Source organism: Tiliqua scincoides, chromosome 3 (genome assembly GCF_035046505.1).
Source record: "Tiliqua scincoides isolate rTilSci1 chromosome 3, rTilSci1.hap2, whole genome shotgun sequence".
NCBI classification, from domain to species: Eukaryota; Metazoa; Chordata; class Lepidosauria; order Squamata; family Scincidae; genus Tiliqua; species Tiliqua scincoides.
Window position 1 is genome coordinate 218,563,007 of NC_089823.1, and position 14,714 is coordinate 218,577,720.

A 14,714-nucleotide genomic window follows, 5' to 3' on the forward strand; every position below is an offset into this window, starting at 1 on the left:
CACTCGCAGCCCAATCCTATCCAACTTTCCAGCACTGGCGCAACTGCAATGAAGACCCAAGGTAAGGGAACTAATGTTTCCATACCTTAAGGAGGCCTCTGTGACTGCACCCCCAACACAGGAAGCAGTGCATACCCCATAGCCACAGCAGCACTGGCACTGGAAAATTGGATAGGACTGGGCCCTCAGACAGTTGAGTGTTATGAAAGTGCCATAAAGCATTTTCCTGCCAGCGGTACGTGTGAACTGCTGGCACTGTGCCTCAACGCCAGGAGAACCCGGTGCTGGAGCCGCTGGGGGTAAGTATTGCCACCAGTTGGTGGCAAGGTTTTTCAGGGCGGAGGGGGGGGGAGATGGGGGCAACTGGGGAGGGGACCCGGGTGGAGGGAGGGTGGAGAACCAGGCCCAGGAAGGGGGTGGAAATGGTGGCAGAGTCTGCTGCCGAATCCTGTCTCCCTGGACAGGAAGCCCTACACTGGCTTCCGTGGTTCTGTTCCTGCTCAACAGCGGACCCAGCTCTGAGGAAGCCCATTGAAGTCGCAGTGGTGTTACCCAGGGTCAGGGCAACAGGGTCTGTTCACAGGGGGAAGGAGGACATTGAAGTTTTTTTCCAGGACACGAGGCTAGAAAAGAAGACAGGACCTGGAAAAAGAGGACGCCTGGTCACCCTGCCAGACGCCATTCCCACATCCTGTGGCAAGGAGTTCCACAGGTTAATGATGCGCTGGGTAAAGAAATGTTTTCTTTTGTCTGTCCTGACTGTCCCAGCGTTCACTGCTGGGAGACATGCATGGGACTGGAGTTGCAGGCTGCAGTCCTGTCCACCCTTTCCTGGGAGTAAGCCCCATTGACTCTCATGAGACTTACTTCTGAGTAGATACGCATAGGCTTGAGCAAGTGCAGTCAAGGAGCATCACTCAGAGCCCGAGCCTTTGCATGTCTACTCAGAAGTAAGTGCCATTAGAGTCAGTGGGGCTTACCCCCAGGAAAGGGTGGAGAGGACAGGGTGACATAGACAGTGAAGGGGAAAGAGGGTCACACCCTAAGAGGCGCTTTCGCTTTGCAGCCGGACGTTCGAGCTGCGCATCACCTTTCTCTACCTCTAGGGGGCGCTGGGGTATTGCTGTCACGTGATTCAGGGCGGGAGGCGGGTCACGTGCCCCGACGCTCAGTTGATCGCCCTGCCTGTCTGCAGCTCACCCCAGAGCCGGGCGCCAAGATGGCGGAGGAGGATCAGCTGCGGCAGGCGCTGCTGGGCGAGGAGGACTCGGCGCCGCCGGAGGGACAGGACAGCAGCCCTCCGCAGAAGCGCATGCCGGCGCTGTGCGACCCGCAGCGGCTCCCTCACAGGCTGGTGGTCCTCGCGCTCATGTGCTTCCTGGGCTTTGGTGAGTAAGTGGCAGCCCCAGCCTAGGCAGGTCTACTCAGAAGTAAGTCCCATTGTAGCCAATGGGGCTTACTTCCAGGAAAGTGTGGATAGGATGGCATCCTTAGCCCAAGCCTAGGCATGTCTACTCAGAAGTAAGTCCCATTATAGCCAATGGGACTTACTCCCAGGAAAGTGTGGGTCGAATTGCAGCCTGAGTGAGGAGGAGGACACTGCCTTGGACTCCCTCTCATGCCCTGTGGTTGAGCAACCTTAAAGCACAATCCTAATGCATGTCCACTCAGAAGTAAGTCTCATTTATTTCTGTGGGATTTACTCCCAAGTAAGTGTGTATAGGATCCGAGCCTTAAAAAGTTTACTTTGAGGAGGGGGGCCTTTCTCTTAAAGCCCTTGTTTGCATGGTCAAAGGGATGCTTTAAACACAGTGAAGACATAAAGGGAAACAGCTGCCATGGGAATGTGCCAGGAAATATTAACAATAAATTTATGCTCAGATATGCTTGTGGAGAATCCATCTTTAAGGTGCTGCAGAACCTTTTTTGTTTAATCTGTATACTGTACCAGTGTTTCTCAACCAGTGGTACAGGTACCACTATTGTTACTTGAGGTGGTGTCTGGTGGTACTCACAGGACCCCTAGATAACTGCAGACAAGCAGCAAGACCAGGAATGCAATGCAACAAACAGTGGTAGGAGGCTTTGGTGGGCAGAGCTCTAAAGCATGTTTTTCTGTTCTTGTAAAAGCCCTCCCATCCACCCTGAGCCTCTTACTGGTGTTTGTCATGTCACATCTGGCCTCCCAACCCAGAAGAAACTGATGGTGATGTCATCACCAGTTACTTGTGGTGGTACTTGGAACAGGTGGACCATGTGAAGTGGTACAGCAGAGGACAAACCTTGAGAGACACTGTATTATACCAGTTTTCTTCAACCTTGGGGTCAGGGTTGCTAAGCCTCAGTTGTGGGTCGCAGCAACATACTGGACCAAAAAGACTTGAAGACCACTTGACTAGAGCACCACCAGGTAAAGGGGGAGGCATCTGGTGTACCCCTTCATGTACCAGGAGACTGTGTCCCAGTCTTGCTCAGGTTCTTAGTAATTGTGCTAAAATAGCTTTCAGGCTAGTGCCAGGCTTCATGGTAACTTTTCCTGCTCTCTCTAATAATATTTGGTTACAGTGAACTGTGCTGGGTGGGCATAACAGGGGCATGGAGTGGGTGGGTCAGGTCCCATTGTGGCAGGGCCAGTGGTCGGTCCCCAGTCTCATACTGTATTTATTTATTGGGTTCCTGGCATGCAAAAGGTTGAAGATCACTGTTCTATACTATGCTTCCTTTGAGAGGTTTAGGGCAACATTAGACAACTGTGCAATCATAGCTGCTGTAGTGCTTCATTCAGTATGAATTCAGGTGTGCTATAATTGCAGGTTAGGTTATGAAAACTTTTGCACGTTGCTCAGAAGGGCAGTGTCAGCAAAATAAAAGGGAGAAGTAAAACTCATGAGTGGTTTCTGACTTACTGAGTTGGCAGAGTTGGCTGCAGTTTTTAACCCCCCCCCCCGTCTTCCTTCCCACACTAGGACTTGTATAGCAATATTGCTTTTAAACATGCGCAGAGTTCAGTGGTGCTTTTGCTGAGTAACGTAAATTGTTGTCATTTGTGAAGGGTGCAGGAATGACTCTCATGTTGGCAGCCCCATGAAATTCCCTAGGCTTCCCACTCTCCTCCAGAGTAATTCAGGTGCTACTGTAATTGCTCCCTCTACCTGCCCTCTTGTGAATAGATCAGGGATGACAAAAGCTTGCACAGGAGCCTTCTACAGCTTGCTCTGTGGAAAAGAACTGTTGCTGCTGCTGCTGCAAGGCTGCTGAGTTGTAGGGGTGGGGGGTGGAAGTGTAGAAGGAAAGGAGCAAAAGGGGAATTGAGAGTATCCTTCTGTGACTCTCTGCTCCCCAGAGAACAGTTAAGAGAGAATGGAAAGGGTATTTTTTGCTCTGCATCCTTATGAAGATATCTTTGTGAAACTCAAATTGTTTATCATTCTTGTTGTAAGCCATTTCAAGATACAAAGTGTGATGTAATTTGTCTGAATTTTCCTGTATAGGAAGCTATTTTTGTTATGACAATCCAGCAGCCCTGCAAACTCAAGTTCAAAGGGTAAGTGAAGAACATAGATCTATAAAATGTTGAATTCCCCCCCCCCCATATATGTTTGTACATGACAGTAACATCAGTTCGTTTCAGTAACATCAAGGGCAACCCTGTGTGGTGTTGAACTTCATACGAAATTGCACCTATCATTAAATGGCTTGTTCAGTCCCTTACAATTGAAATATGTGTTACTATGTAACATAAGTATTGTAACATAGCTGTAGTATGATTTAATATTGTTTTGGTTCACTTATATCTGAAGCTGAGAAAGAACTGTCTGGTACTTGTATCATGAAGTTTCTCATTGATTTGATCTAATTTTCATCAACACAAAAGTTGTTTGATGCATCAGGACACTCCCTGGAGTAGATCAGTTGTTCCCAAAAAGTGCACTGAGGGCACAGTGGCACTCATGGCACTCACAGGGGTGCCATGGGATGTCCCTGGCATCCTCTTCTTCCTGGCTCTCCTGGATACTGCCCTCTTGGATCACAGGAGATCCAAGATGGTGGCACCTGTGAGAGCCAGGAAGAAGAGGCCACCGTGAAAGAATACTGCGACCACAGTAAACTTGGGAACCACTGGAGTAGACTGTTAACAGGATTGGATTTGCTTAAGGCCTGAGGATTGTCCTTTATTTCAGAACATAGCTATCTCTTAAGGTAGTCTTGCAGACAACTTCTTGGAAATCAGATAATCCAAGAATTTTCTAAATAGAAATATAGCACTAAAGTTGTGCATACTTTTCTCTTTCTTTAAAAAGGAAAGGATGCCCTGCCTCTCGGATTTGGGAGAGAGAATTCATACAGCTATTATAAAATACTGGACTGTTTTGACTGTTGATGAAATATAGGCATGGTGGCAGTAGGGGCATTTGTGCAAGCAACTGAGGTCAGAGAGGAGGGATGGCTAAATAGTGGGTTGTTTGCAATCAGTGTTCCCTGAAATTTTCACAGGGTATGTTCAGAGCCCTAACAGAGCTACATGGGGTGATGACGTTGTTGTTATTGCTGAACTCTGGAGCACTGGAACAGAAGCTGCATGAGGCACCAGGTCTGACTGTGCAGCTTAGAGGGAACACCATTTATAAGACTACGTCATATGGGTGTTATGATAATAAAATGCTTCTCGATTGTCCTGGAGGAAGGGTGAGAGATAATATGGGAAGATTGCTAGGAAAAAATACATCGTGAGCAGCCTGCAAATCTCCCTGCCCCCTCCCCTATTCGGTCTATATGTGAAGCATATCAGCAGCGTTCTTCTGACTAGCAGCAAACAGGGATGCTAGTGCTCATCTTCTTGTGGGATAGAGACCAGCCTTGATTGAGTATAGTGCTAGGGTTGCAGTAAACAGCAATTCAATGAGTGGATTTTTCTATGCATGTGTTTTGCATCGTGTTAAAGATAGTTCTATTTTTCTATTTAGGATATGAAACTGAACACAGCTGAATTCATGGCATTATATTCCTGGTATTCCTGGCCAAATGTGATTCTCTGTTTCTTTGGAGGCTTTCTGATAGACAGAGTGTTTGGTATAAGGTAACTGTGTACTCTCTTTACCTTGAAAATAGAACTTTATCTGCATTGTAGCTTGTGTCTTTTAATGACTGTGCTGAACTAATGTTATTTCTTAACACATATCTAATAATAATGTTGGTAATATTCTCCTTTGTCTTGCTTTTTAAAATACTGTATAGTGCAATTTCACAGCCTAGTCTTTTCAGCTCTAAAGCTTGGAGAATTTTATTTTTATTTTGGTCAGTGATAATCAAGGGTTTTTGTGTAGTGAGAATTCTTTGTTGTAAATATGATCCAAACTTTCTTGCAGGTGGGGCACAATAATATTTAGCTGCTTTGTCTGTGTTGGACAGGTGAGCAAAGTCCATAATGTTCATGTATTGTGTAATAGTTAATACAGGAAAAAATAATAGATATATTAATGCCAGATCTGAGAAACTGTATTTTAGATTAATCTGCTTGAAGCAAACTGTTGGCTCAAATATTTGCCAATAATATGGTCTCCAATAATTGAAGTATCACCCCCTTTTACAGGTGATATTTGCTCTGGGAGCAGTATTCAATACTTTTGGATTGATGGAAGCTGGCAGATTTGTATTTGGGTGAGTTGATATATTGGTAGTATTTAAACCTGGTATAAATTTCTGCAGACCTCCCTTCAGACAACAGCAAAGAAGCAGACTGCCCCCATGGAATCTTATATTTAAACAAACTTTAAAGAGTTGTGACTTCTTTATCTTGCATCTGAAAAATTAGACAACTTCCTGATTTTTTTAAATATTGTGTTAAGGTTAAAGGGTTGCGTAGTAACACAAATATGTAGCTTAAAAGTCCATCCTGAAGCTGCCAGTGGAACATGTGTTCTGTTGGAAGCAGTTGCAGAAAAATCCCTTCTGGCAGTGTGTTGACTAGTGCATGGCTGGGGCAATGCTGGTAAGGCCAGAGCCTTCCCATGCTTAATGCTAGAGGAAGCTAGAACCAACTGCTGAGGAAAGTAAGATGGTGGGAGGGAGTGGGGGAGGGGAGGAACAGGGGATGGAGAAGATATGGGATGTAGATCTGGTGTGGATGATGCACTCCACCAGGTGCTATCCCCTCCATCAGCAGCCTCCCTGCACCTTTTTCTCCTTGGACTTGCACTAGCGAACTCACTAGCACAGGTCCGAGGAGACCCATTGCGGAGCTGGAGGCTTACACAGCGGTAAAGGTATATACAGCTCCTTCTCTGCAGTCTTCTGATCCGCCCCATCCGCTACTGAATACAGTGCACCAGCAGGGGGGCGGGGGCGGGCAGGCTGTAAGTCTAAATCCTATTTCAAGGGTTGTGCATGTTGCTTCAGATATCCAATTTCCTGATGATTTTTATTTATTTTAGGATTGGAGGAGAATCTTTAGCCGTGGCCCAAAATACCTATGCTGTCAGCTGGTTTAAAGGCAAAGAATTAAATCTTGTGTTTGGACTTCAACTCAGCATGGCTAGAATTGTAAGTTTAAAAATAGATTTTTGTTTCCCCTAGAATTACTGCCAAACTTAGTGGTGAATTTTTCTAATTCAGCGCATAAGAATGGGGAGAACTCTGACAGTTAACTATGCACTATTGTAAGAAGTAATTGATTAGCAGAGTCCTTGTGTATAGGTTTATATGTGCGTTCATTCATAAACATTTGTGGAGTTCAAACATTCATAAACACATTGTGAATGTGGGCAAAAAGTGGCACTCCTTGATACAAAATGTGGTAAAATGCAGGGTGTTTTTTGTTTTTTTTTTTGCATGGAGAGGCCACTTGGTCTGTCTTCCCAGTGGGCTGAATGATTTAAAATTATTTCCTAGAAGGAGATGACTGCAGATTTTTAGGGACCTTAAAGTGACCTGAAATACCAGTGATTCCCATCTGCAGTGATAGGCATTGACTGATGCCTGATGACATTTTGCGGTTTAAAGTGCATCATCCTGGTTGGTGGAAAATGTTGTACTGTATGTGTGTGCATTTGAGTATAAGCAAGTCTGTATAATATGCACTTAATATAACCTTGGGTCTTACTAAGAGGATAACCAGCATGACAGGTCAGAACAAAAGCCATTATAGTTCCACCCTGTCTCCAGTGGTGGCCATCCAGGGTATGATGATAGTCATCTTCTATTGAGCTTTGTCACTGTTTCATGATCAAAAGAGTATCTCGGAAGAGGTATCATTTTTGACTACTGTAACTGTTAACCAAAAACATATTTAATGCATTTCTCTCTACCCACCCAAGATCTCTGTGATGCCTTCTGTATATCATAGTGCCACTGCATTGTTAGAGTTAGCAGGAATGTAACTGGGAGATAATCTCTATGAAAAATCAAATCTCAATTTAAAAGAGCTTTTTGCAGTCTCTTGGAATTGTTGAAGTGTAAAGGTATGGCTCCTTGCAGTGCAAAATGCAGCGTCCCCAATACTTCAAGCTAACTCAGAAATACTTGGCAAAGATCTCTTCAAAGTCATGAGCTATTTGGAAATAGTTAATAGATTTTGGAAGCAGACTGAACGTTCTGAAATCACAACTTTATTTGATGCCTCAAGTGACCTATTGGCATATTGAAACTTGAAATGTAAATCTCAACCTAGAAGGGTTTTTGTGGGCCCTACCATTGGGTGTGTGGTTTTTAGAAGCTATTTTCTGAAAATCATTATTAACAGTTGTAGTCATTCTTTCCTAGGGGAGCACTGTGAACATGAATATTATGGGATGGGTGTACTCCAGAGCTCAAGATCTGCTGGGTTCTACTGGCTACTCTACTCTCGGTGTAACACTCTTGATAGGTTAGTAAACTTGCAAGATTAATTTTGCATCAGTTTAGGATTTCCATATGTGATGAATTAGAAGATTATGGTTAAAAGTTCAGCTTTCAGTTCTGACAAGTGTTATATGAAGGATCATTTTTTTTGTAAGCAACCATACATAGTATGACATAGGAAAGCAAAGCTGAAGTTTTAACTTGAGGTTATAGGATGCCATTCCTGTTATCTATGAGCTGTGATAGACTTGTTTAACGGAACTGTGCTACCTTGGAATAATTTTGAACTCTAGATCTTTCTTGTTTTCCTATCCCATCAGTTTGATATAAAGCAAAATAATTCATGAATATCCACTTGAGATGTTGTATATTCCCTTCTGGCCAATTCATTTTAGAAACTGAGCATCTAAGACCAAGACAGCTGAAGGAATGCCATGTGCATAAGGCTTATGAAAATCTGGTTCAGTAGATCATGGTGGATTTTTCATGGTTGTCAAGTTGGCGGCAAATATATGAGGTGCTATAAAAGAGTTATGAGACCATTTGAATTTAGAATGTGTGTCAAAGATTCACTTAATTGCAGACTATTGTATTCTCTACAGTCTCTAGGCCCTCATCCATTATCCCAATATTGTGAATTGTGCGCAATTTACAGTAAATCCAAAATTGAATTGCCCATTATCTTAATAATAATATACAGTATTTATAATATACAGTATTTATATACCGCCTTTCTTGGTCTTTATTCAAGACTTTATTCAAGGCGGTTTACACAGGCAGGCTTAATAAATCCACGCAGGGATTTTTACAAATTGAAAGAAGGTTCTCTCTTTCAAGAACCACCACATTCAAGATGTTACACTCCGATCTGGTTTAACATTCTGGCCTCCATCCTCCCACGCTCCGAGCAGATGGAACAGCTCAGCTGCAGCTTGCCAGCTGCTTCAAGGTCGCACGGTGCCGGTGGCCTCGAACTGGCGACCTTGTGGATGTTAATCTTCAGGCAATGGAGGCTCTACCCTCTAGACCAGACTTATCTTAGTAAAATTGGAGTTCTTTTCTCTAACTCAGGGGTGTCCAAACCCCAGCCTGGGGGCCATTTGGGGCCCTCGGGGACCCCCATCTGACCTGGGAGGAGTCCCCAGTCTCTAATGAGCCTCTGTCCCTCCGGAGACTTGCTGGAGCCTGTGCTGGCCTGACATGACTACTCTCAGCGCGAGGGCCGACTTACTCTTGTATGAGCTGCAGGCTGAAGGCTCTCTCCACTGCTTGCTGTTTCACATCTGTGAAGCAGCAGTGGCAACAAAGGAAAGGTAGGCCTTGCTTTGTGCAAGGTCTTTTATAGGCCTTGAGCTATTGTGAGACCATTCATTCATTCATATAAGTTCCATCTACTATATACATGTATGTAAATTTATTTAAATTTTAAGTGTAAATTATTTTTTTCCTGAACCCAACACAGTGTCAGAGAGATGATGTGGCCCTCCTGCCAAAAAGTTGGCAGAATGTCAGCCTGCCACCTGCTCTAAGTTGACAGAATGTCCTTCTTTGCCATACATAACAATGTTGAATGACAGTGTCACTTCTTCTAGGATTGGTTTAATTCTGAACAAACTTTGTGCTCCATTATGATGGCTGTGAAATTCTGCTATAGTGAAGGACTGACTCGCACATGCATGAATGTTATTGCTGTTGCAGCTGAATTTGTGAAATGCCTACACCATGTCTGAGGTGGTAATTGGCAATAAAACATAGTGGCTTTTGATCCATGCTAGCTGTCTCATGTATGCTTAAGGCATCATATATGCATATGTATGTTGCAGTTGTTGTAACATGTGAATTCTCACAAAGTTGTTGTTCATTGACTAGACATTGGCTCAAATATAACTAACCTTTCTTAATTGTAGGTGGTGTGACCTGTATCTTTTCACTTCTCTGTGCTGTCATTCTTGCTTATCTGGATAAAAGAGCAGAGAAAATTCTTTGCAAAGAGCAAGGGAAAACTGGTAAGTCAATATTCATTGCCTATAACAGGCACTCAACCACCTGAGTTCACTTCCAGTTGCAAAATGAGGCTGCCCAGAGGTAAGAGTTCTTACATTGGGGACCACCATTCCAATTGTAAAGCTCAAATGGAGTTTTCCTTGCAGAAGTATTAAAGGCTGACCAGCTGCCAAGGTAATAGTAAACTGCTGTTTAGTTAAGCAGTGATTTGTATAGTGTACAGTGCAGTAAACACTGTATAATCATGTGTTACTTAGCAACAGGGATGTGGACCAGCACCCCTGTTGCCAAGCAAGGCTTGATGTTATGCGAAGCCTCCAAAAGTGAGGGGAGCTGTGCTCCCCTTGCATCCAGAGGCTTTTCTGATCTTAGCAGAGGCTCAGAATGCCCATTTTGGGCAAACATGCGACTTCTGATTTCCTGCGCTTCCAGGAGGCTCAGAAAAGTCTATGGAGGCGAGGGAAACATGGCTCCCCTTGGCTTCAGAGACTGGGGGGGGGGGAGGGTGAACAGGGACCAGTGGCGGCTGTCTCATATGTGACCTTACAGAACCTGTCTGCTTATAGAAAATTTTTGTCCTGTGAGCTGAAGGAAAATGGGACTCTAATTCATTAGATAGCACAATGTCTACTGTTGTGCTATGGCAGGTGTACCTGCTTGCTTTCTTATTGCACAGAATGTTACTGTAGTAAACCCTGTTCGCCAATTAAATTTGATAGTAGAGAACACAGATGTACAGGTGAAAGTCAAGTTTAAAACAGTTCTAACTCATGAGTCTGCATACTGTAAGCAAGCCCCTAACTGCAACATATGCTAGGTTTCACTAGTGAACATTCTAAAAGGTACGACTAAACCATTTCTGTGCATGTTCCAGAAAGAATCCTATGTATGTAGCTGAACATCCTGAATCACTGTTTTATTGTCTTTTTAAAATGTAGCTTACTAGAGCTGATTCAGTTTTTTCTTTCTCAAGGTGAAGTGATTAAATTAACTGATGTGAAAGACTTCTCATTGTCCCTTTGGCTCATATTTATTATCTGTGTGTGTTACTATGTGGCCGTCTTCCCTTTCATTGGACTTGGAAAGTAAGTGTTTATTTACCATCATTTTGCCAGACTTGCCATTTTGTAGTTTGTTTAACTTTTGATATGTCTCATCTTTTAAAAATCAATGTAACTTCCGTTGTGTTTCTTCATACACATATTTTTTCATATATGAATATCACTCCCATGTACTGTACATGCAAGCCTATGTGTTTTATGCCAGCTTTATATTTGATGAGTAGACCTGATAATTGCTGGTCAGAAATTGCTTTTACTCTTTTGGCAAAGCACCATAGTACTGAGCGGCAGCTTAAAAACATAAACAACCTACTCTTTCTGTGATGTGCTTGTAACTATGTGAGATCAGATTGTACAATCAAGTGCGTTGCCTAATTAAGTTTTGACATTGAGTTTGAATGACTGAATTGGTGTCACTTTTATTATGTTAATATCTAATCATTTTATACAGTACTTAGGTTTTGCACAGATGTTAAATAACTATCATTAGTCAGAAAAGGGGAGGGGATTGGGAATGCAAAAGGAAATGGGGACCACATTTAGTAAAAGTAGGAAAAAATAGCCAAGCAGTCATTTTTGTGTGTGGAAAGGTGGCTAAGAGTAGGGCTACAGCTTATACTAGCAAACAGATGTTTTCCAACACGTTTTCCAGTTCACATGAATGTAGAGATTTGGGAGGAGGGGAGGGTGTGAGAAAGGTAAATTACCTTCTTCATAACCTCCAATTCTCCCCTGCAAATCTGGTTCCCATACCAGCATTAGCATTACAAAGCACAAAATGGTGTTGGACTCCATGTTTGCTTCTAGCATGTAGATTTGAACTTTAGTGCACACTGTTGGCCACGAAGAATTGTTTTTAAGTAGGCATTATGATCTGCTGACTGTAGGTATTAAGCGTTTGTATAGTGCTGGAAGTGCTTCACATCTAGTATCTTATTTTAATCCTTACCATAAACCTTAAAACAAATAAGCATTAGCCCCATTTTGCAAATGGAGAGAGGAGCTGAGGTTGAATTGCTTGCCTGCCACTTACTGAAGGAGTGACGGAGGCAAGATTTGAACCAGGGACTTCTCAATTCTAGCTCAGGATTTGTATTACCCAGGTCTCAGTGACAGATTCTTAAGCACTGTATTCTGTCCCAGGTTGCTGTCCTCTTTGCTTTTCGAAATGCCCTACTACTAAAACCAGTTGTAAGACAATAGCTGTAACTTTGCAGGCTTCATGGTGTGATATGTTCCTAAATTCAGTGTAAGTCAGGTTAGAAATGAACTGTAATAAAATGATGCATTTCACCACATGAAAGTGATTGAGGGTCATGGAGAGTTTTCTAAATTGAAATCTGCTGATTATTCTCTCCTTTGTATTTGGTTTGACCATTGTTCTTGCACCATAGGGCTAGTCAACAGTAAGTTGTGAATGATTCCCCAACCTGTGACTTTAAAACAGCAGTGTTCAACTAGATTGCCATGGCACATTGGGTGTGCTTCGAATGGTTCAGAGGTGTGTAGCAGGAGTTTGAGGAGGGTCATTTCTTAGTAGGGCCATTGGGGGTGTGAGCCACCTGACAGCAGCACAATGTACCTTGGCAATTGTCAAAAACCTGAGGGCAATTGTCAAAAACCTTGACAATTTTAGAGCCTTGTCACTGTTCTGTGAGGTGAAGAAGGTTAAAAATCGCTGCTTTAAAACAAATACCTGTAACTGAATTTTAGTATTTGTCTGTAGATCCTGTCACAGATATGTGTGTGAAGTTCCTTGTGTTTGATGTGAAGCCATTCACCTGTAGAAGCAGATGCAAGGCCATGTGTGTTGTGCTTAAAAAAAATCTGTGTTTGTGTGTGCTTATTTAACATAATTTATCTTGCTAGTGAAGAGTCATGTTGGGCACTGAAGCCCTATGACTTAACTAATGGAAACCCTGCATAGCCTCTTCTCTATCCCTGCTTTTTTCTGTTTTTCTGGCCTCTGACGTTGTGCTATACATTGCTGTCATTTTCAAGTTTGCCTTCTGATACTTAACTAGGAACAGCTCAAATATTGGCTGAAACGTCCAGTGTCTAGTTCTGTGTCCAGTTCCAAATTTCATGGTTGTGCAGTGCAATTACTGAGTTGAAGCAATCAAGAAGATATGAGCAAATGCTATTACCATAAAGTATTTGAGATTTGAAAGACAAAATGACAGTGTGGCTGTTTTGTGCTTGTGCTGAGACTTCATCATTCAGTTCAAAAGCTTTTTTTGATGTGCTTTTACTGCCAGTCTTTGAACCCAGTTTTTTTCTCAAGACCCTGCCTTCAATTAATCCTTTAAAGGCCAGTGATGATCTCTGACTTACTGGCCTACCCACTCTTTCGGGCTTCTATAATTGCCTTTTAAAAATCTAAATGGCAATTGGTGCCTTTTTCACTGTGTCTTGTTTTGTTAGTCTGAGTGTGATTCTTGCTGTGAGAGATCCTGGGTTCAAATTCTGGACTGCTGTTCAGGGCAGAGGGCATCAATTCATACCTAGAGGTGTTTGTTTCCAGTGAGTCAGATAGGATTACAGCCTAAATCTTACCGAACACATTACTTACATCTGAGTAAGTCTGAGTGGTGCAGAAGAGAGTGATCAAAATGATTTCCCTTGCAAGGAAAGGCTATAGCGTTTGGTGCTCTTCAGTCTAGCAAAGAGGCACCTGAGGGGGGGACATGATTGAGATATACAAAATTATGCAGGGGGATGAATAGAGTGGATAGGGGGATGTTCTTTTCCCTCTCATACAACACCAGAAACAGGAGACATCCACTAAAATTGAGTGTTGGGAGAGTTAGGACAAAGAAAATATTTCTTCACCTAGCATGTAGTTTGTCTGTGGAACTCCTTGCCTCAGGATATGGTGATGGCATCTGGCTTGGATGCTTTTAAAAGGGAATGGGACCAATTTCTGGAGAGAAAAGTTCATCACAGGTTACAAGCCATGATGTGTATGTGCAACCTCCTGATTTTAGAAGTAGGCTGTTCTGAATGCCAAATGCAAGGGAGGGCACCAGGATGCAGGTCTCTTGTTGACTTAAGTACTCCTTGAGGCATCTAGTGGGACACTGTAAGATACAGGAAGCAGGATTAGATGGGCCTTTGGCCTGATCCAGCAGGGCTGTTATATTCTTATGAGTAAAATGTATAACACCATTTTCAATCGCCTCTACCCATAAGTCAGCGGTAGAACACAGACTTTGTGCGCTGAAGTCAGAGGTTCAATTCTTGGTATCTCCAGTTAAAGAAGTTTGGGTAGCAGGTTTCTGAAAGTTTACTGTATGAGACCCAGTGGCGTTGCTAGGGGGGTGCGGTCCCCACCGGGTGACACGCACTGGGGGGGTGACACGCACTGGGGGGGTGACACGCACTGGGGGGGTGACACGCACTGGGGGGGTGACACGCTAAAATCGTGGTGGTTAGTTGTAACCCCATCATGTTATATACTGTTGGATGCAGAAGTTTTTGCAGAATGCAATGCAAAAAACCAGAGTGAAATATCGCCTTTCTATCAAAAGTTATTGGCAAAAAACTGGAAAACAAAAAATGCATGGAGCCCTATAGAAAGTGAAACCGAGCTGTATTGTGCGTTTACTTGCGAGTAGGCAAACATGCCTTAGTCCAGTGGTTCTTGAACTTTTCTGGCTCGCGCCTCCCCTGATCCTTGTGGCCATTGGCTATGGCTCCCCATTACAACACCCCACCTCACTTACCCCCAAAATGGGGTGTGAAGGTGTTATAATTATATACTAGAAACAAAAAAACAGCTGCCAGTACTCTGAGGCTGCAATCCTAACCACA

The 14,714-nt window shown here is 43.3% G+C and overlaps 1 protein-coding gene across 2 annotated transcripts in view; it reads left to right on the plus strand.

Moving 5' to 3' along the window:
• Nucleotides 1-1,196: 1,196 nt before the first annotated feature.
• The window catches only part of MFSD1 (major facilitator superfamily domain containing 1), a 32,360-nt gene continuing 18,842 nt past the window's right edge, over nt 1,197-14,714 (plus strand). For both annotated transcript variants that reach the window (XM_066621012.1, XM_066621014.1), the window contains exons 1-9: nt 1,197-1,388; nt 3,492-3,544; nt 4,965-5,077; nt 5,367-5,409; nt 5,591-5,658; nt 6,432-6,540; nt 7,759-7,861; nt 9,744-9,842; nt 10,814-10,925. In XM_066621012.1, coding sequence (XP_066477109.1) covers nt 1,220-1,388; nt 3,492-3,544; nt 4,965-5,077; nt 5,367-5,409; nt 5,591-5,658; nt 6,432-6,540; nt 7,759-7,861; nt 9,744-9,842; nt 10,814-10,925 — 869 coding nt within the window. In that variant the 5' untranslated portion in view covers nt 1,197-1,219. The remainder of the gene's footprint in view (nt 1,389-3,491; nt 3,545-4,964; nt 5,078-5,366; nt 5,410-5,590; nt 5,659-6,431; nt 6,541-7,758; nt 7,862-9,743; nt 9,843-10,813; nt 10,926-14,714) is intronic.